We start from the raw sequence: 21985 nt of genomic DNA on the forward strand, positions 1-21985 counted from the left end.
GCTACCTTTCAGATAATGATTTTAAAAGTAATCATATAATCTGTGGGACATTAATATCAATTTATTTTCCAATCTTATGAATCTAATTCATATTTAAACACTTGGGCCAAATTTGGTTATACTTCGACAATAAATGATTTTACTAGAGTAAGTGGAAATTCTAAAACATGCATTGATCATATTTTTATAAAACAATATAAACCCACAGCTGACAATAATATCTTTGATTCCGGTAGATTGTATGCGTATATTCTTAAATGTAATATTACTGACCACTTTTGCACTATTATTATTAACGAGACGCTATAGTTCAGTGAAATTAAAAATACCGTTCATGATATTGAACGAATCTTCATTAATTTTGATCTTCTTAATATGCTTATTAGTACCGAGAATTGGGATTGGCTATATAACTATAGCTGTATAGATACGCTTCTTGAAAAATTTAATCAGGTACTAAATTCTTTTATTAATTTATCTTCAACCAACGTTAAGCATAGTAGATCTAAATATAAAAAATTAAAACCATGGATTACCAAAGGGTTAATAACGTCAATTAGAAATCGTGAAAAACTCTATGCGAAATTACTTAAACAACCATTTAATACGTTACTTAAACGTAAATTTGTTAATTATAGAAATATGCTAAATAGTACAATTAAGCTAGCCAGAAACATGTACTATCAAAAACTTATTATACTTGCGGGATCAGACTCAAAAAAAATTTGGAATCTAATCAAAGATGTTTCATATTGTAATAAGCGGAAGAACACAGTTGTTAGCTGTCTTTTAAATAATGATGGCGAAAAAATAACTGGTAATGATAACATTGCACATGAGTTTAATAGCTTTTTCTCTAAAGTTGGTAGTGTTATATCTAATAATATTAAGAGTATTAAATTCCCACCTATACAATATTGTAGAGGTAACCAAATAATAATTACACACATGACACCTGAGTAATGACACTTTAGTACTTTATTACATAGAGAACCGAACAAAAGAGTAAATGTGCTTTTACAACATTTCTTAGCAACATAATTAATTAATATAATACAAAATATAACCTATAAGGCAGAACAGCCGGCCAAGCAGTGTAGCCAAACTGTTACATATCTCTGCCCTAAGATTTGTACCTAGTAATAACATAATCATAACACAGACATAATCAACATAATATAATTAATACAATAAAAAAAAATAACATAATAATATTAATCATAATACACATTTAAAATCTTATAGATCTAACTTAATTACTTTTTTTTATATTTCCCCTTAGTCCAGGTCGTCTCTCACATCTACCAATTTCATCACTCTTAGGAGTCTCAACTGAAGCTTCACCTAGTACTAAGTCCAACTTTTCTTTTACTATCTCCTTCTCTAATTCATCATCTAATTGTTTACTCACATCACTATTTTGTTCATTTTCATAATCTAAGTTCTCACTTGGGTTCCTATAGAAGTCACCAGCCTTGATCATTTGATCTAAGTGTCTTTTCCATACCACATTACTCTCTAGTATCTTCACTAAATAAATTCTTTTTCCAAGAACCTCTTCAACTACTCCCTTTTTCCAAGATCTCTTATTAGGATTTTTGTAATCTCTGGCAAAACACATTTCACCTTCCTCAAATTCTACTTCTCTTTTTCCTTTGAAATTTTTAAACTGATCATCCTTTCTACCTCCGAACTCCCTTAATAAATCCAACCTAGTACGCACTTTTCTGCCAAACATTAACATTGAAGGGCATTCTCCAGTTACCCAATGCGGTGTGTTCCTATAGTTAAATAAATACCTACTAATCACAGAACTAACTGACATGCCTTTACCACTGTCCTTAATAAACTTCAACAAACAAGCTTTGAAAGTTTTAACAGCATTTTCGGCTGCCCCGTTTGTAGATGGATGAAACGGTGGTGAAGTTATCACTCTAATACCATTACGATGACAAAATTCTCTATATTCTGCCGAAAAAAAACTGTGGACCATTATCAGACACAATCTTATTTGGCAAACCATACCTTGCAAAAATATCTTTGAGTTTGTCTATCATGAATTTCGAATCTGTCCTAGGCATTTCATAAATTTCAGGCCACTTAGAAAAAGCATCAGTTAAAATAAAAAACATTTTTCCAGAGACTGGACCCAAAAAATCAATGTGCACTCTGTCGAAAACACCAACACTATCTGGCCACTTAATTAACTTGGCTAATGGTGGGTTCGGTCTTGCCTCAACACATAAAATACAACTACTAACAAACTTTTCAATATCTTTATCTAAATTTGGCCACCAAAAATAAGTTCTAGCTAGATTCTTCATTTTAGCTGCACCCATGTGTGCACCATGTAACTCATTAAGTAATCCTTCCTGTAAAACTTTTGGTATGACAACTCTATAACCCCACATAATAATTCCTTCTTCAACGTATAACTCATCTTTTTTATTAATAAAAGTTTTCATTTCTGCTGACATTTCTTCTAACACTGTATCGCCATTAATAACTGATAAAACTGCACTTAGAATCCTATCTTTTTTTGTTTCAACTCTAATCATGCAAGCATCAATAGGACAGGACCTTTCGACAAATTTCAAATAATCCTCACCTAAGTCCTCCTCTTTCACTTCTAAAGGACGTCTAGATAATCCGTCAGCCGCACCATTTTCGCTTCCCTTAATATAAACAATATTATAATCAAAACCAGCTAAAAACATAGCCCAACGTTGTAACTTGCCCGCTGCCATAACTGGTATACCTTTCTTTTCTCCAAATATTGCCAACAAAGGCTTATGATCTGTCCTCAAAACAAATTTTTTTCCTAGCAAATACTGATTTAGTTTTCGAACCGCCCAAAAAATTACCAACGCCTCCTTGATAATAACTGAGTACTTTTGTTCCGTTTCATTTAAAACTCTTGATATGTATGTAACAGGTTTTTCTATGCCACCAGGTAAAATACAAGATAACACTGCACCTATGCCTTTTTGAGAAGCATCACAACTCAATACTAGTTCCAAAGAAGGGTCATAATGCACCAAAATGTCATCCGAACACATTAACTCTTTCGCTTTACAAAAAACCTTCTCACATTTATCAGACCAAATAAACTGTTGTCCTTTTTTTAATAATTGATAAATGGGTTCCATTAAACCTGACAAGTTTTTAATAAATTTACCATAGTAATTTACCATGCCTGCAAAAGCTCTTACTTCATGCACATTTTGTGGTCTAGGGGCTAACCTAATCGCCTCCATCTTAGATTTATCTTTCTTAAGACCTTTAGCACATATTATATGACCTAAGTAATGAATCTCTTCTTGAAAAAAACTGCATTTACTCAAGTTCACACGAAAACCTGCTTCTTTTAGCCTACTAAAAACTGCTTTTAAATTATCAGTATGCTCTTCATCCGTAGCACCAGTTACTATCACATCATCCAAAAAATTCATTGTGTTCTTTAAACCAAGCAAAACTTTTTCAACTATTTTCTGGAAAACTGCACATGCTGGTTTGGTTCCATATGGCAACCTATTTACCAAATAAATTCCTTTATGTGTGCTCCAAGCCAGAAGTCTTCTTGTCTCTTCATCTAACACCAATTGATTATATGCATTTCTAAAATCAATTTTTGAAAAAGTTTTTCCACCTTGTAAAGCTACAAATAACTCTTCTACCTTGGGCAGAGGGTGCTTAACATCCTCTAAAAACTTATTCACTGTAGTTTTATAATCACCACAAATTCTTATTTCTCCATTATTTTTTAGCACAGGCACCAAGGGTGTTCCCCAATCATTATTATCCACTAAGGTAATGACACCTTCCTTCTCTAATCTACTTAACTCCTCTTCTACTTTAACTTTAAACGCAAAAGGAACCATTCTTGGTTTGACAAATACTGGACTTGAATCTGGCTTAAGCTTCAAATTAATTTTTTCAAAATTGTAAGTACCAATCTCTTCACTAAAAATATCCTTAAATTCATGTAACAACTTATCCAAATTTAACTTCCTACTGTTAACATTAATCAGGTTGTTAACTCCAATACCAAACTCTGCCATGATATCTCGACCAACCAACGGTTTATTATCACTTGAAACAACCAAAAACTTACACTTTTTTTTTATTGATTTATAATCGACACACATTTCCACTTCACCAATCGGTTCAATTATTGCTCCATCATAAGCCTTGAGTTTCACAAAGGTAGGTTTAATCTCATACATTCTTAATTTTCCTTTTAAAATATTTTCTGGTAAAACTGACACTCCTGCACCAGTGTCTAGTTCCATTTCTAACTGTACCCCATTAACTAACATTTTAATTATAAAAGGTTCACAGAAATTAACTTCATTTAAACTAAACATATTAATAAAATCCATACCCAAGCTATCCAATTTCTGAGTTTCCTCAGAGTTAACATAATTATTAGACTTAACCTTATAGTTGTTTTTCCTACTCTTACACACTTTTGCTAAATGACCTTTGGTCTTACATACATTGCAAATAAACTCTTTGTACCTGCATTCAGAAAATTTATGGTTGCTCTTACCGCATGCAAAACAGGCTGCTTTACTTGTAGTAGACGGTCCCAGCTTCGCTGCTCCTGTTGTAACTGTTGTCGCATTTTCATTGCCCATGTTCTTATAGTTCTTAGGTGCCCTCTTGTCTACATAGTGTCTGTAATTTTTGCCCTTGTAAGTATTCACCACGTTAATGTCCCTGACTGAATTAACAACCGTTGATTCATACTTCAGCGCCAGTTCGACCATAGTCTTTAACGTTTTTGTTTCAGGATCCTCTTCACAGAGTCGGTCCAACACTTTTCCTGCTCTTAATCCAGATACAAACTTATCCTTGAGTACATCATTTAGTTTTGCACCAAATTTACACTCGATGGCTGCATTTTTCAGTTTTGCATACCAATTTCCACAAGTTTCAACTTCACCTTGTCGAAGATTATAAAACTCTATCCGTTTTCGAAATACCGAAACTGCTGGAGAAAAATGACCATTTAACAAATCACAAATTTCTGTATACGGTCTATCTTTAGGTAAAACCGGATCACTCAAATCCTTAATTATCTTGTAAGTATTTAATCCAACTACTGACAGTAATACAGGAACCTTCCTTCCTTCTTCAATGGCATTAGCGAGGAAATATTGTTCCAGTCTTTCCTGGTACAATTTCCAATCATCCGTCACTTCAAACTCCGAAACAGTACCAATACTACCAAACAAGTGGAACTTGTCTGGAGCCATTACTTCGATGTCCACTATTAACGTATTTTATAATAAAAAGTCTACCATTTTGCCTTCGTCGCCAATGTACAATATTGTAGAGGTAACCAAACAATAATTACACACATGACACCTGAGTAATGACACTTTAGTACTTTATTACATAGAGAACCGAACAAAAGAGTAAATGTGCTTTTACAACATTTCTTAGCAACATAATTAATTAATATAATACAAAATATAACCTATAAGGCAGAACAGCCGGCCAAGCAGTGTAGCCAAACTGTTACAAACTTAACTTCACTTCAATTAATAAGGTAACTTCATTCAAAAAAAAAATACATTGAAAAGGTATTAAAATAAATAATAAGACGTGTTAATCACTTGGATATTAATATACATATGCATAAAGAAACATATCATTTTTACATATCATTTTAGAAATCTATATTTCACTCTGGATTCATTTAAATTTAAATTTTAGCGTAAATGTGCTTAGGTACTGTATTGTAACAATTAAAACTCAAAAAATAAATTACTCAATCATTTAAAAATTATAATGAACCACTATATTTTTATTGAAAATATCTGTATCTAGAAACCGTAATGATATTATTGTTATCGGCTAGTGAGGCCGACGGTTTTACCTTTGATCGGTATTTATTATATTGTAGATAGTTAGTCGTCGATAAATAGCGAACGTGTTCATGTTGACTCCGTATCGTTGTAGTAAAGTGAAAATAAACGAATTTTATATTTTATAGCTCAATTTCGTCTGAATAATTGATTTAATTAATTAAGCTTGAAAACCTGAATATCCGAAGTAACCAGCAACGGAAACTTACGCAGTCCACTCCGCAACAATATCTATTAAATTTTAATAGCAATGTGTCATCAAAATTTTGATCTTCCCTTGACCCTCTTCTCTTGTTTACTGTTTAGTAACTGTCCTCTAGCACTAAAAAGCCGCTCAATATGTGCAGATGAAGGGATGGCAGTATTATACTTATAATATATGTTTCTTTATGTGTATTTAGCAAATCTGAAGGATATTTAATATTTGTGTTAGACAAATAATTGTCAAAAAGAAGAGTTTATAATCATTATTTGAATCCGATAACCGTGGTATGAACTAATAATGTATAAATGTATGATACGTATAGGTAGGTAGGTATTTTTGTAATGAAATTATTTTATTACAAAATAAATCAATAAATAATAAGTAATAACTAATGAGTACCCAATAAATGGGTATTATAAATCATAGCTTTGAGAACTATGTCTTTTTATACGGACAATTAGTGTTAGGTATATAATTACCCCTATATTATTATTTATTATTTCCTAATTAATATGACATATTACTGATATTGGTTTTTATTAAAAAAATTATATACGAAATTCTTTGTAAATGTACCTTTTTTTCTGATAATATTTTCTATATTCTACTAACTTATAAATTAAATAAATAATATTTTTCAGAAAAATTTCTGAAAATTCAAAATCAACTGATTGGGAATATTAAAAATAATATATTAAGTTGATTTTAAGTTAACATACTAGATAAAAATGGATTAAGTTATAGTTAAATTAATTAAAACAGCAAACTAATAAGTTAAAATTAACTTAAATTCAAACTTAACTAATAACTTATTAGCTCGTTAATGCCCATACTGGCTTCGTACATTGTTTTATTTAATTTATTGATACAAAAAACCTTAAAAACAGCTAATTTAACCTGACATAACAAAATATAAGAAAAAAAATGATTGACTAAAATGATTATTGTTTATTTGTTTGTACCTAGCTGAAAATGAGTTTGCTATATCCGAATGGTGCAAGGAAAGACAGACAAAAGAAGATTCCAAACTTCTTAAGCACAATGTCGACACTTTGTCAGGCCCTACAACTTGACACTTTATCAGTACACCCTGCCTCTTTATAAGTACAACTTACTGGACCTAATTAGTTTTATTTATTTAATTTAATTTATGACCTTTCATTGTAATTTAAAGTTATTTATTAATATTTAAAAAAAACAAGCAACTAATATTTGTTATACCTATATTAATTGTGGCCCAAGTGTAAGTGGTTACGATATTATTTAGAATACCTAAGATTTATCTAAGATTTTAAGACTCATTAGCTGGCCGTAGACGGTTTTTATTGTCAGACATTTTCAGTTGTACATAATTATTATAATTCAAAAAATGTTGTTGGTAAAAATTATAATGTTAATGTATTCTATATTAAAGAATTCTTTCAAATAGGTACTTTCGAATATGCATTTAATTATTTCAAGTATAATATTGGCATATTATATTCTGTACTATACCGTGTGTGTACGCCGTACGGTATACCCTACACATATTTTTGAGTTCTGTTTGCGGGACATGAAACTAGACCGTGGGATCATCAATCTCCCGCAGATAGAATTCCAAAATATATGTATATGGTACTGAGCAATGTAGGATAAGTGAGTTACAGAGTGTAACCAGTTTTCGCTGAAACACGGTATACTTATATGAAAACTATGGTTTCAATAAAAATATTTGTAATATAAAAATATACTTTTTGATTTGTATTTAAACATTTTGTTTTGCGTTGACACCCAGCGCATCCCGTACCTGTGTAGGTACATCCACCTAAGTAAGGGCGCTGCATTTTTTATTACTCCGGGCGTAAAATTTCCTAGATCCAGCACTGCGTACACGGTACAACTAAGTCCTTTCGTAATCACCAAATTCTACAATAGGCGTTCCGTCTAATTTCCCTCAGCGCGCACCATTGTTAATCATCGACCATAGGATTTTTAACGAAAAACCTTATGGGGACAAAGCCTTTTATTTCATTAATCCTCGAATGATGGTCGGCATCACGTTCTACAGCTACACTTGTGCATCGAGATGAATTTTATACTTGGTAAGTTTTAATAAAATATGAATTTAATATAAAATAATATCATTATATTCAATATTGTACATAGGTAGTGGCATATGGTTAAATTTCTCAGTATGTTAGTAACTATTTTTTGCTAGACATAACCCACTGTACAACCGATGTACATTTATCTATTATAGTAGGTACCTATTATCTTTAGAAGTATATTGGTGTACGCGCACTCAACACTTTTTCCAAGAAGGATAAAGACATAAAGTATGCACTTGCGCTTTTAATTATCATAAATTTCAAAACGCTATGAGGTATAGAAATTTTGTTTGGTTTATTGTTGTCAATTTTCTCTATTTATAATAAAAAAATAATTCACACAGTGTTGATAAATAATACTAATACAATCAGGGGCGGATTTACCTATAGGCCACCAAGGCACGTGCCTAGGGCGCAATATTTTTTGGGGCGCAATTTTTTAGTTAATTTTTACTTTTTAGCTTTTTATAATTTCATAACAACCTAACCTACATTTATATTTTATATTATTTTTTTTTCGTATACAACTTGCATGGAACTGGAGAATGGCTCACGTAGTCACGTCGCAGTAACGTTTTAATTTATAAGCTACAATAACCTTGCCGTTTGAGTTTAATCCTGCGACATTGACAATCTACGAGGCAGTTGCCGACGTTGCCTATGTTAATGCATGGGAGGTGGTATACAGGTGTGTGTCGTAAACACGTACTATATTGTGAATGGCGCACGCGCAAAACGCCAGCCAAGGTAGTCAAATATACTGCCTCGAGCCGCCGGGTACATTGTATATAGCCGCTCTACTAGCTAGGTGGGGTACAGCTCGCACAGTGCTTACTGGAATGACCCACCTAACCACGCACCCGGCACCACAATAATTAGAATACTGGAATTAATTCTGAAAATCAGATGTCTTGATAAAGTAATTAATAATAATAAACATTGCGACGACGCGCGACGCTGGCACTGTCGCCCGTCTCCTGCATAGTGCATACTGCATACTGCTCAGAAATCTGCTAATCGGTTTCGATTATAGAGACTAGAGTGCTCACCACTAAATCATAGATAATTTTGCTACAGATAAATCAAGGCGCAAAATGATTTAATTATTGTACAAGTGTACAATATGTACAAATAATAATATGTACCTATGCAAAATTGTATTAATATTTATTTGTTTAGTCGGTATGTATAAATATAAAAATACCTAAATAAAATGTTTATAGTTTTGTTTTATATCATGGAACATTACTCCCCCCCCCCCCCGTGGGAGCACGCGGATGTACGGAGCGCTAGTGTTGTAATTCCTAGGGGCGGAAAAATGGTAAGTCCGCCCCTGCTTATTAGAATATCGTTATTTTGCAAAAGAAAACATTTTGAATTGTTGATATGAATTTGGAATGATAATAATTAAACACGAGCGCCCTATCAGAGCATGCATGCCAACACATCACATGAATTGCCAAAACGAAACAGAGTGGCGCGAACAATTGGGTCGAAATCTATTGTAACCCAGGCGTTTTACAAATGCCGCATACGGGAAACATCTCCTATTGTTGTCGGGACGACCCGTTCCGTCGGATCCATCGGGTATATACATACTCACATACCCGATACCTGGAATTGTATCGAAAAACAGTGATCCCCAAAATAACTGGAATTATCTAGTGATATAGAAATTTATCATTGTAAATACCCAATTCATATTTTGGTCATCCATGGCTTGAAATTCTACCCTCTCCAATAAATTTCGAGATTTCTGGACACTTGCTCCGTCATCTGGCGCCGTATAGTGCAGTAAAGTCAGACTGTTAGTGTGTTATGGTTACTTGTACACACACCTTGCTTTTGTTCTCTCCGTTTTTTCACAGTCCTTATGATTCATTCAACAGATTTACTATTATTATCGATCAGAGTTTAATTTGTAATCATTATATTTTGCTTTGCATTCGTTTTTACCTTAATAATATGTTTATTTGCGATCTGTGCCATATGATTTTCAGCACGAAACATAATTTGATCATCCACATAAAACGCCATGCCATATTTCGTTTTCCTTGCACTGCATGCGTTTTAACATTTAACTGCAAGTCGAATCTCAATAGACATTTGAAGGACATTCATGGTAAGTATTTTTGTTTTTCTGCAATCTTGTCTATTTTTCTATTCATTCAATATTAATACATATACCTGATATTTTTTTATCAGGTGTTGTTAACGTTCCGGCTCATCGTCAATCCGTGGCTCGGCCTGCTACACCGATTGTCGTTCAGCCTACACCACAGAATGTTATACAGTTCGCGCCTCGTATTGTCCGACCTTCACTGGCTGCACTACAGGGAGATATCCAGATTGCGCCTGGGATTTTTGTTCCCAATGTCCCGGCTGGTGGACCCAGCACGATATCCAACGACGAGATGGAAGAATTCGAACGAGATGAAAAAGTGCAAGACGCTAATACAGGTTAGTTTTATTTTCTTCACCAGACTCGAATTAATTAGATTTTTAATAGACCCGATGATTTCATTTTTTCCACCGTGGACATATTAGATTTTTAAAAGATTGGCAAGTTTAGCACCGACAGAAATTTTTCAAATTTTTTTTTCGGAAATCTAGGTAGCTATATGTATTACATAACTAGTTAAGAACGATGGTGCAAAAATTAGTGGGCAAAAATCATTAGTTTTTAAATTATAACCTTACGAAGGTCACGATTTTCGGTGTTTTACGCATATACCTACAAACAACGCTGTACCTATAGTTTAACCGTTATCGCGCCTAATATGAATATTGATTGTTTTTTTTTTTAAACTTATGTACTTCAACGAGTTAAGAACGATGGTGTAATCAGTATTGTTTAGCCAGACCTATTTTTATAGCTATAGCCTAAAGAAGTTTCGTATTCTGCGTTTTCACGCATTAGCACAATTGGCTAAAATTCACTTTACCACGCCCCTCACGAATTTCCAATTTTTTTAAAAATAAATACGTGTTTTTCATCGCTTACCTATTTCGAATATGTTTGCGGAAACCATTATTTCGGAAGTTAAGTTATAACTTATAAACTTCCAAAGTTTGCGATTTTACGTTTATACCCATGCGCGGAACACTAATTTAATGCCTCACTTTGAGTTTGACGACCGGTGACGGCAGGTAGAAGGAGACACTATACCTATAGATATAATATATAATATACTAATGTTACTTTAACTGGCCATCGAGTCTGGCGACTGGGGCCAGTAGGTGAAGGGAACCACAATACGTCTTATTGTGTTACTTAAACTTCAACTAACGAGGTAAAGTTTACTTGATAGGTCATCCGTATGCCCGAAAAACATTAATAGCTATTTGTAAAAGGCCCAGTGAACTAGAGTGATACGTGAATACGTAAATTTCGAACTCCATTTTTATGGTGAAGGCCATAATTTCGAAACTAAATCCTATCGCCAAATTCTGACTTAAATTTCTGACTCTATTTTAAATATAGTTAGCGTGTCACTAACCCTCACAAACTCTTACAATTTTGAATTCGACGACGTTGATGATAAATAGGTTTTTCATAGGAGAGGTTGCAGAGTAGGTAACAAGTAACACAGTAAATAATTATAAGTATTTTATTATGTTTAAAAGTATAATGTTTTAAGTTAAATATATAAACTTGAGGACAGTCCGAAAAGTATCTTCCCGAGAAATTAATTATTAACACTAGTTAAAAAGTAATGGAAAAATAGACTTAGGTTGGCGGTGATATGAAGGGCGAGCTCTCCGACCAACTTAGTCTTACAAGTGTAAGAGTTAAGCTAATTCTAAATGTGTAATGGATCTAATCCTGTATTTATATAAAATCTATATGGATAAAAACATACACGGTAGACTCTAGTAGGTGACTATAATAATTAAAGGATGCCGACACAGATATTGTTATTGTCAAATTGACCATGCGCGGTACTTGGCAATTATTTCTATGATTTATAGATTTGTCGCGCTGTTTTTGGCGAAAAGGTGTTTTAATGAACTTGTTCATTATTTTACACAAAAAATTATATATTTTATATAATTATATAATTTAATGTGCACAATAATTAATAATATGTACTTATGGCACTTTAAAATATAGTAAAGTGACTCCGTCGGTTTACTACATTACCTACATAAGCCTATAAAAAAAACTGCGTTCGAACCAGAAAAACTATAATTTTATTTTGCACTTTTTTTTAATTCCGAGGTCTACCCAACTACCCAAGGTGGTTTTGTACAACATGGCGAGGGATATTTTCGATTTTTTTGTCCGAGCGAGTGGTAACATGGGCAAGCTGCTCAAATGCTCATATAATAGTTCAGCCGATGAAAAATGTGGCATAATATATGTACATTGTTTGCGCACCGTCACGGAGCTATTGAACCTTTGGTCGTTAGCTGGCCGTACGACACTTGCGGCGGGTATGTGCCAGCTGAAGTGAATTGTGTGTGTAAGAAGAGTAAGGTAACCTAACAACTTACAATACTATTAAATAAGCGAACACGAATTGAACGGCTTCGGCTTGGCACTAGTCTTCCGGGGCTCGCCCACATTTTCTAATACAGTAATACGATCCCGCACGAATTTCAGTAGTTTATCGACTGATGGATAAACGTCGTTATTTTTCATGGTGGATTCAAATAATTTGCGAGTAGCGAGTGGTAACGCACGGAAAGCCGAAGTAAACAAAATGAACGACCCGAGGTCGGGAATGTCCATCGCGGATAATAAAGAAATATTTTCGTCGAATGTAGACAAAAAAACGGATAAGTCGTGCAATGACTCCTGCGACGACGACGGCGCGTTTAATACTTTTTCTAGCAATGAAGTAGCGACCATGCGTGGGCGGTAAAAACGCGCGGACAACGTTGACCATATCAGTTGGTAGTTGTCATCGGACGCGGGTATACTGCGAATCGCGTCCAAGGCTACACCATGCAAACAACCCGTCAAATAATACAACTTATCGACGTTCGACAGGTTCTGGCGACTGCCGACTTGCTTGGTGAATGTGTCACAAAAGGTCGGCCATAAATGAAAATCACCTCCAAATTTTGGTAGGGGGATTTCCGGAAGTCGCGATAACGTTGGACCGGATGACGCGTCGGACACGGATGATGAGTTATCGACGTTTCGACCCAGGGTGGGCGCCGTACGAGCCGGACGAAGGACGTTCGTGGTGGCCTTCGCGGAATTAATCATAATACGTAATTCACCTGATTGTCCGGGAGCATATTCACTTGCTTTACCTACGTTAACAAGGCATTCTAATAACGTGTTATCTTCCGCTTTATACTGAGACCACACAGTATCTAACCCGTCGACATTTAAAACGAATTCGGCGACGAAGTCTGGATCGGAATTCGCGCGCGGTATCATGGCATGGACTGCCTTTATACCCTCAATCGCGGATTCCCGCTTAAGGGTTGCGATCGCGCGACGGCGCTCCTCGCGCTCAATGAACTCCTTCTTGGTCTCGGCCATCTTACGCGATTATGTTACAGTACGCACACTATACAGGTCACACAAAAGCTAACAATTCAACACGCCGCTTGGCTGGGACCCCCCATAAGGTTCCTAACCACGCTCTGCTACCAAATGTTTGCGCACCGTCACGGAGCTATTGAACCTTTGGTCGTTAGCTGGCCGTACGACACTTGCGGCGGGTATGTGCCAGCTGAAGTGACTTGTGTGTGTAAGAAGAGTAAGGTAACCTAACAACTTACAATACTATTAAATAAGCGAACACGAATTGAATGTGTGCACTGGTGGCACTGGACAACTGTATTGTTACAAGGTAGAAAATATTCAAAACAATAGTGTTATAAACGGGGGGGTATGATCATACCGTACAATGACCTACTGACGGGGAATGGCGATGTACAAATATATACTAGGTAAACAATAACAAAGTAAATCTTATCTGCCGGTGGTGGTGGTGACAATGGCCTGGACTGATAACAGCTGACCCCTGGACACGACGATGACAACACTGGTTACCACTGGACAGCAACCCGATGGGAACGGTGCACGTTCGAACGCACCGCGATGACGGAATTGGCACACTGACTGGTGCGGCGCTCGCGGCGTAACGGCGTACCACCGGGTGCAGTGGAAAAGTACGGGAAAAACCCGAATTCGGCCGATCGCGACCCACGATGGATCAGCGAAAGGGGACGCACTTAACGACGCGATAAGCGTACACGGTATAACGCACGAACGCGATCGCCGATTATTCACGCGTACGGTGATGGACGACAAGGGGGTCCGAACACGCACTACGGTGGATGAGCCTAGAAACGACGTTACCTAAGTCAGTAACGGACTGGCACGTTGACACACGTGGAAGTCGAAAACGGCCGAGTACGAATGAAACACAACGAGCGGAAAAACGCGCGTATAAAAACGGCGTGTGTCAACGGACAGATCTGGACACAACATCAACGACAAAGACGGCGCGGGTACGAAAAATGACCATTCGACCGGCCAAGCACGGACGTGCGGAGAGAACTGGTTGACGATCGCAGCCCGCGGCTGGCAGCGCGATCACGGGTGGGTGAGAAGGACGGGGTTCACCGTCGCGAATGTTCGACACCCGACGCGACGCCCTGCGGAGCAAAAGCGCCGGTGCACAAACATACATGAAGTTGCCCCCCCCCCCCACTTTGTCCGAATGATTTCAAAATACCACCAAATAATTTCAAACTAATTGCAAATAATTGCAAATCCAGTTTCGCTAATTGCAAATCACCCAGCTTTGAGTAAACTCAAATTCAATGTTGGGGGGCCAACTTCATGCAGCCCCCCCACTTGGTCCAATTTTTTTCAAAATGCCGCCAAATAATTGAAAATTCATTGCAACTAATTGCAAATCGAGTTTTGCTAATTGCAAATCATTTTTTATATTTTTTACGAATTTTTCAATTTTTTTAGCCAGCCCCCCACTTTGTCCGATTTTTTTCAGAATGCCGCTAAATAATTGCAAATTCATTGCAACTAATTGCAAATCGAGTTTTGCTAATTGCAAATCATTTTTTATATTTTTTACGAATTTTTCAATTTTTTAGCCAGCCCCCAACTTTGTCCGATTTTTTTCAAAATGCCGCCAAATAATTGCAAATAATTGGTGGTATTTTGAAAGCATTCGGACAAAGTGGGGGGGCCAACTTCATGTACATGCATAATATGAGTATTTAAGAGCTATTATACATTTAGTGACCGGATTTATATGCGCAAAAAGTCCTCAAAATATGCCACTAAAAATTGGGTACTTAATATGATAAAAATATGCATTTGTTTTTAAATTGAATCGAAAACATTTTATTTAAAATTAGGTAAAAAATATGTATTAATTAATTAAGTAATTAAAAAGATATAAAAAGGTTTTAAAAGTAAAAAAAAGTATTTTGCCATCCCCCGTCACTATAAGTTCTTCGCCATTTAACATTCTTTATCTTCAATCTATAAAATATTAGGTACCGCCGGTTCGCGTCGTGTTGTTGGGCTGTGGTCATTTGACCCTGTGCTTATTTATTATTAATATTTAGTCGGGTTGACCGTTGAAACCACTAAATATTATTTGCGCACGTTTATACCGTGGTAAACTTTGAGATACCTAGTCGAAGTTTGACGACTTGTGTCACCGCCCACCACCGAATTTATTATAGGTGTCAACGCTGGGCCATCGTTCAACTGCGCCGCGGTGCCGATTTTGGTTGTTGACGAGGAAGACGCTGTCGCATTTCCAGCGAGGACCGTGCTGACCAGTGACCTGCGCCGAGGTGTTGATCAGTTCATATTGTAAAATTATTAACACATTTGCTGTTCAAATTATTATTATTATTATGGGTTGTAGCGCGTGCTGAACTGCACACGGCGCTTTACATTGATAATTTATTATTATTATTATTATTATTATTATTATTATTATTGTGTAAAATTTATATATTGTGCTATTGCGCCTAATCTACTTAGACATAATTGTACGAGGTGATACATTGTGGGTTTACCCCCCCCCCTTCCGAACATAAAATTAAGGGAATCGTTGTCGCTAACCGCGAAAGTAAAGGTAGGAGCGGCACGGCGTACATAATATATTAATAATACATAATATAATATACAAAATAATATATAGTTATATGGCTATATATCGCATATGAGTATGTCATCTTATTTTTGGCAATGAAGATTAAAGACTGATCGTAATATTATCGATATTATGTGACTGGGAACGTGAAAATACGATGAAAAACAAATATAAATGTGCTATAAATAATATTATGCACTATAAAACTACTTTTACTTTAACAGGCAAGGTTAGGAATATTATAGGTACTCATTCATTATACTCATTAGCCTGTTACGGCCTCATTAAACTGAATTGAATTTCAATTTTCAATTTTTTAACCCAGGCTGTCGGTCGTTTTAGCCTTATAAATTATTATCTGCATTCTGCACGTTCTTAACTTGTTGTACCTATTACAATTCAAGTCGAGGGAATGAGGGATGCTTTCGATTTTAATTGGCCGAGCGAGCGCGTGTCCACGCCGGGTGTTTGTGAAAATACCATAAATTTCAATTAGCTATAACTTTAATATAAGACTGGCCACCAAATTCTGACTACCCCAGAAAGGTTTGAAACTACGTTCTCAGCATGCCTAACTACATAGGTAGGTACCTACGTTAAAACGAAAAAGATTGAAAAAAAGTGTTTGGTAAAACAGAAAAGTTTTAACGGTGCGGTAAAATACTGATTATTGCGAACTTCGTAAGGCAATAACTTAAAAACAATTTATATTCGATAATTTATTTTTGAACCATCATTTTTAACAAGTGTGTTTACCATTGTTTATAAAAATTAATTTTTAATTTTTTTAAATACACTATAAACTATAGCGTAACGCGCGTGATAGGTATAAACACCGAAAATCGTAAGCTTCGTAAGGCTAAAATTTAAAAACTAATGATTTCCACAAATCAATTTTTGCACCATCGTATTTAACTCGTTAAGAAAAAATTGAAAACTTCGCGTGGACGTTAAACTAGATTTATTTCCATAGCATGAAAATGTATTCATAAGTATGAAATAATATTTTTAATATCTTGAAGGCTTGAAATGATTATTACATATTTTTTTATTTTTTTTTTTAGTAAATTGTAGAAGTTTGTGTAATTTGTTTTGACAAGAAAATAAATGTTGCTCTGAGACCATGCAACCATACATTTTGCGACACTTGTATTACTAAACTAAGGACAATCAGTTTTAATACTAATTGTCCGTTATGCAGAGCCAGCATTGTGGCATATGATGGTATTCAACTATAAGCTATGTCAATAATATATTGTGTATAATGAATTATAATAAATGCCTCTACCCTTTAATATATAATATGGCTATAAGTGATAAGTACATTTAATTTGTTTTCTATACTACTTACTAATTTATTCCTAAAAAGGAGGGTAAGCGAATGTCGCTCTGCTGTACAGTAGATTACAAGTGGGTCACTGTATAATGGATGGTATTAAATTTGAATTCAATGATATAATATCATTCTATAAGAAAAACGATTCTGAGCGGAGACGGTATGTCAGTATATAGGTATAAGACATATTATATACCTTACTATATTGTATGGTATTAAAAAAAAAATGGTAACAGAATAAACTACTTAACTTTAAATGCTAATAAAAAAAAACTGTGACTAAGAATTTTTAATATTTTTCAAATATCATTGTAACAATATAGTAGGAGCCTTGTATTAAATTTTCAAGTATTTTTACTCATCAAATAAAGTTTTATTGACATTCATAGAAAAAAAAACGAATAATATTGGAAACTGAAAACGTTCCTAAACAGTTCAAAACAAATCAAAATATTTTGAAAATTGTATAATGTATAGAAAATGGAAGTATAAACAACCAGTGAAAATTGCATGTATTTACGGTCATTATTTTTAAAGTTACACCAAAAACCAAAATTAATTTTCTTGAAAACAGATTTTGCGTAAAAATTCACGTTTTCCCTTAATTTTTCTTTTGTTTTTCACAGCGCTTTTGAAAACTACTGGACAAATTTTTGTGGAGCAGAGTGTATTGATTTTACAATAATACAATATAATTTCAAAAATGCAAAAATTTATTTTAGGCAAATAAGTTTTTAAATTTCCAAGATGGCCATTTTGTTGATCGTATTTTTTAACAGTTAAAAAAAAAAAAATTAAAATGTAATAAAAATTGCCAAAGTTAGAGCTAAGTATTATATTAAATTTCTAAAAATAATAAGTAGTTATGTTACCTATGCATACTGTAATGATATGCTCACACACCATTATAATAATAAACTAAAATCTTACACAGTAATGTAATGATATCTATACATCATTACGCCAACACAGCTTCATATGATTCAATATCATCATAATACTATTAAATATGTTATTACCAAAAACCACAATAATTACCTGTACCCGTGTACCCTGATATTATTCAAAATTTATAAAAACTATTAATAAGTAATAACCATATATATATATATACATGTACAAATGTCACTAATCTAAAGCCGCATTACCACGACTGGTGTACTTGGCCAATATTTGGTACTAGTGGTTACTTGCCATGCCGTCGGTACTTGTGCAATTATTTGTCACCGATGCCGTTCCCGATGATTGTCGGTAAATGTGACACAAGTCAAAGGAACGGCCAATATACTTGTACTAGTACTACTGATCCCACGACTGGTTCGTGTAGACCAGGAAAAACAGTAGCATGATAACTTTGGTCCAGAGACGAGAAAATTATAGTAGGTAGGTAATAGGTATTAATAATACAAATAATTTGTATTCTATAATATAATAAATTTTTATTGTACATTAATGTACTAACAATTGTAAGAATTTTTTTGTTTATATAGGTAATTGACAATGTTTATATGCACAAATGCACAATGCACATGTTTGAGATCGATATTGGTTGATCGATTAGCATTTTTTGTTAGAATTGTATGTAGGTACTACTTATTTTATATGACTTCCGTATACTTACTTACGTTTTATTATGAATGGGTACAATGCATTATATGCAAATAATATATGATAGGTAGTACCTACCTAATATATAAATTAAATTAATAAATTTTATAGTATCATAGCATAGGTACCTACCTAACTAACCTACGTACGTACCAACTAGGAATAATCTGTCCTTCCTCGTACTTGATATCAAATAACCCTTTCGGTACATTTTTGAAGAAGAAATTTTATATTTCTTTATAACCCCTTAAATATAATGATTTTCCAGGGAGATACTTATAAGGGATACTTCTGGGACATACTGTACAACAAGCTACAAAGCATAATTTATATAAATAAACAATATAATTGATAACTAATTTAATACCTAATTGAATTAATTATAATAATTTATAATATACCGATAATTAGTGTTTTGAAAAACGTCGTTCATCCGCAACGAAACGTTTTTCGGACCCACACTGTACTGAAAAATATTTCTTATAAAAAGTTTATTTTGATTATAATTTTTCAAATTGTACATAGGACCCGGCTAAGTTAGGGCCGAGAATGCGATCACATACCGACATCCCTTGTCAGTCTGCCATGACTACACCATTTCCGAAAGACGTAATTACGTCATTGACAAAAAACACCGAAATGTTAATATCTTTATTTTTATAATTATACAATGCCCGACGTCCGACCAATCTTCTATGTTTAATAAACAAAAAGTGATTATGTATTTGATGAAATTAGTTGAAGTGCTAGAAAATGTGTTATTTAATACCTACCTATATTAAATTAAAAAATATTGCAAATGTACACTATACATCATAGATAAAAGAGTTGGTTTATATACGCGGCCGCGATTTTCGTCGTTTTTCACACGCTGTACAATATTATTATCCGAAATTTAAAGTTCTTGTCCTGTGAGTACAAGTTATTTATTAAAATATAATATGATACCTGAAGAAAAACATTTTTTTAATATTTTTATTTAATTTTACATATTTTTATTTAAACCTACCTATACCTACTTTTGATCTTTAAAAATATTTGCTTAATTTACATAAATATAATATGAATCAATATGAATTTAAGTATCCTAAAATATCCTCATAAGTGTCTTAAGTGAATGCCAGCATAACAAGGTGTTGTCTAAGCTGAGACCCATTATGTATATTGTTCGTAAAAACTTTTACTCAACTGTTTTTAAGTTTTCATCCCTGAAGTAGCTAAGAGTAAAATTATGCGGACAAATAATAATGGATCAACAGAATTAAAAGATAAAAGACGAGCATAATGGGCACTACAAATTTATATATAGAAAAAAAATTAATATTTGAATATTTTATGGTGTATAGCACATGCTAATATAAATTTTTAGTGAAAATATCATGTATCTAGGTACAGTAATTTGTTTTAGAGTTAAGCCAAAAACCAAAATCAATTTTGCCAAACACCAATTTTGTGTAAAAATTCCAATTTTTCCTTAATTTTTGTGTTGTTTTTCCAGCACTTTTGAAAACTATTGGAATTTTTAAATTACCTTCCGAATGCACCAACTGATTCACTCTCCCATCGAACAAGATACTGTTGAAGAAAATACATTTAGTATATTTGAAGATTTATAGGATATTGATGCATATTATGGTCATAAATCAACAACAAACAAATTTTCAATACTTTAAAAATAAAGAGCTACCATGTCACCTTATCTATATTTTGAATTATTCTATTTAGTATTAAAAATGTAAATATTTTTTTCAATAATAAAAGATAATATTATTTAAAATATTTAAAATGTTATCTTATTTTTAAATACCTAAATATTAAGGCCCATAATATTATAGGTATCATGATTTAATATTACCTGTATTTAATACGTTTTTAATTATTTAATACTTTTTTAAATTTAGGAGCCTAGGAATAATTGTTCATAATCTACAAACAAAAAATATAAGTAAGAAACTTGTAATTAAAAAAGTTAAGAATATTTTAAAAGGCTTATATTTTACAATTATAAGATAGGTACTCATAACTTGCTTTAAAATTAAAATATAAAAAAAAACCCAACAAGATTCACTAGATTTGCTATGTTATACACACTTGTAAGACAGAGACAACGCGGGGTGTGGCGTCCTCTTAATGTATATTATTACATAGTATACAAATAATGACATTTTAAAATGCCTAAAATGAATTCAGCTTCTGTATTATACTAAGTAAAATAAATTACTTTAACATCAATAATACAGGTACTTATTAATATAGCTGTAAAGGATCGTCTTCACCCTTCGCTAAGAATTGTTTTTTTACTTTTTTGTATAAAGGATTTTATATTGAGGTGACCATAGACCTATAAACTAATGATTAATGGACAGCACATTCCCCTTCGCCCAACCATCAATGCTAGGCCATATTATAGCCATTGAGAGAGAGAACATAAAAAAAGTGAAGGAGCCAGCGGAAAGAACTATAAACATTTTAGTACGCTCATTCTTTTCTTACTCTATACCGTTTCCTCCCTAAGCGCTGTCCATTATTAGTTTATAGGTCTATGGTGGTGACGCACATAAACACCTCGCACGAGGACTAAGCAACCTCTGGTTATTCGCCTCTACTGTATTCGGGTATCAACGACTAAACTATGAACTGTTTCATCAACGTCTACCCAGTCACGTCAACGTCTTATAGTCTTTATATAAATTTGTCAAAAGGTAATCAAATCAAATTAAATAAAAACATGTTTAACAAACATTTGCAAACAAAAAAAGTATAGAACAATG

At 33.8% G+C, this 21985-nt stretch overlaps 1 protein-coding gene across 1 annotated transcript in view; it reads right to left on the reverse strand.

Annotated features, from left to right (window-relative positions):
• The window catches only part of LOC103307866 (uncharacterized protein K02A2.6-like), a 5803-nt gene extending 542 nt beyond the window's left edge, over positions 1 to 5261 (reverse strand). Inside the window, exons 1-2 of the mRNA XM_008180277.1 lie at positions 2021 to 5261; positions 1300 to 1968 (exon numbers count right to left, since the gene is read on the reverse strand). Of these exons, the coding sequence (XP_008178499.1) occupies positions 1300 to 1968; positions 2021 to 5261 (3910 nt within the window). The remainder of the gene's footprint in view (positions 1 to 1299; positions 1969 to 2020) is intronic.
• Between the last annotated feature and the right edge of the window lie 16724 nt (positions 5262 to 21985).

The sequence above is a fragment of the Acyrthosiphon pisum genome, chromosome A1, assembly GCF_005508785.2.
Source record: "Acyrthosiphon pisum isolate AL4f chromosome A1, pea_aphid_22Mar2018_4r6ur, whole genome shotgun sequence".
Lineage (NCBI taxonomy): Eukaryota > Metazoa > Arthropoda > Insecta > Hemiptera > Aphididae > Acyrthosiphon > Acyrthosiphon pisum.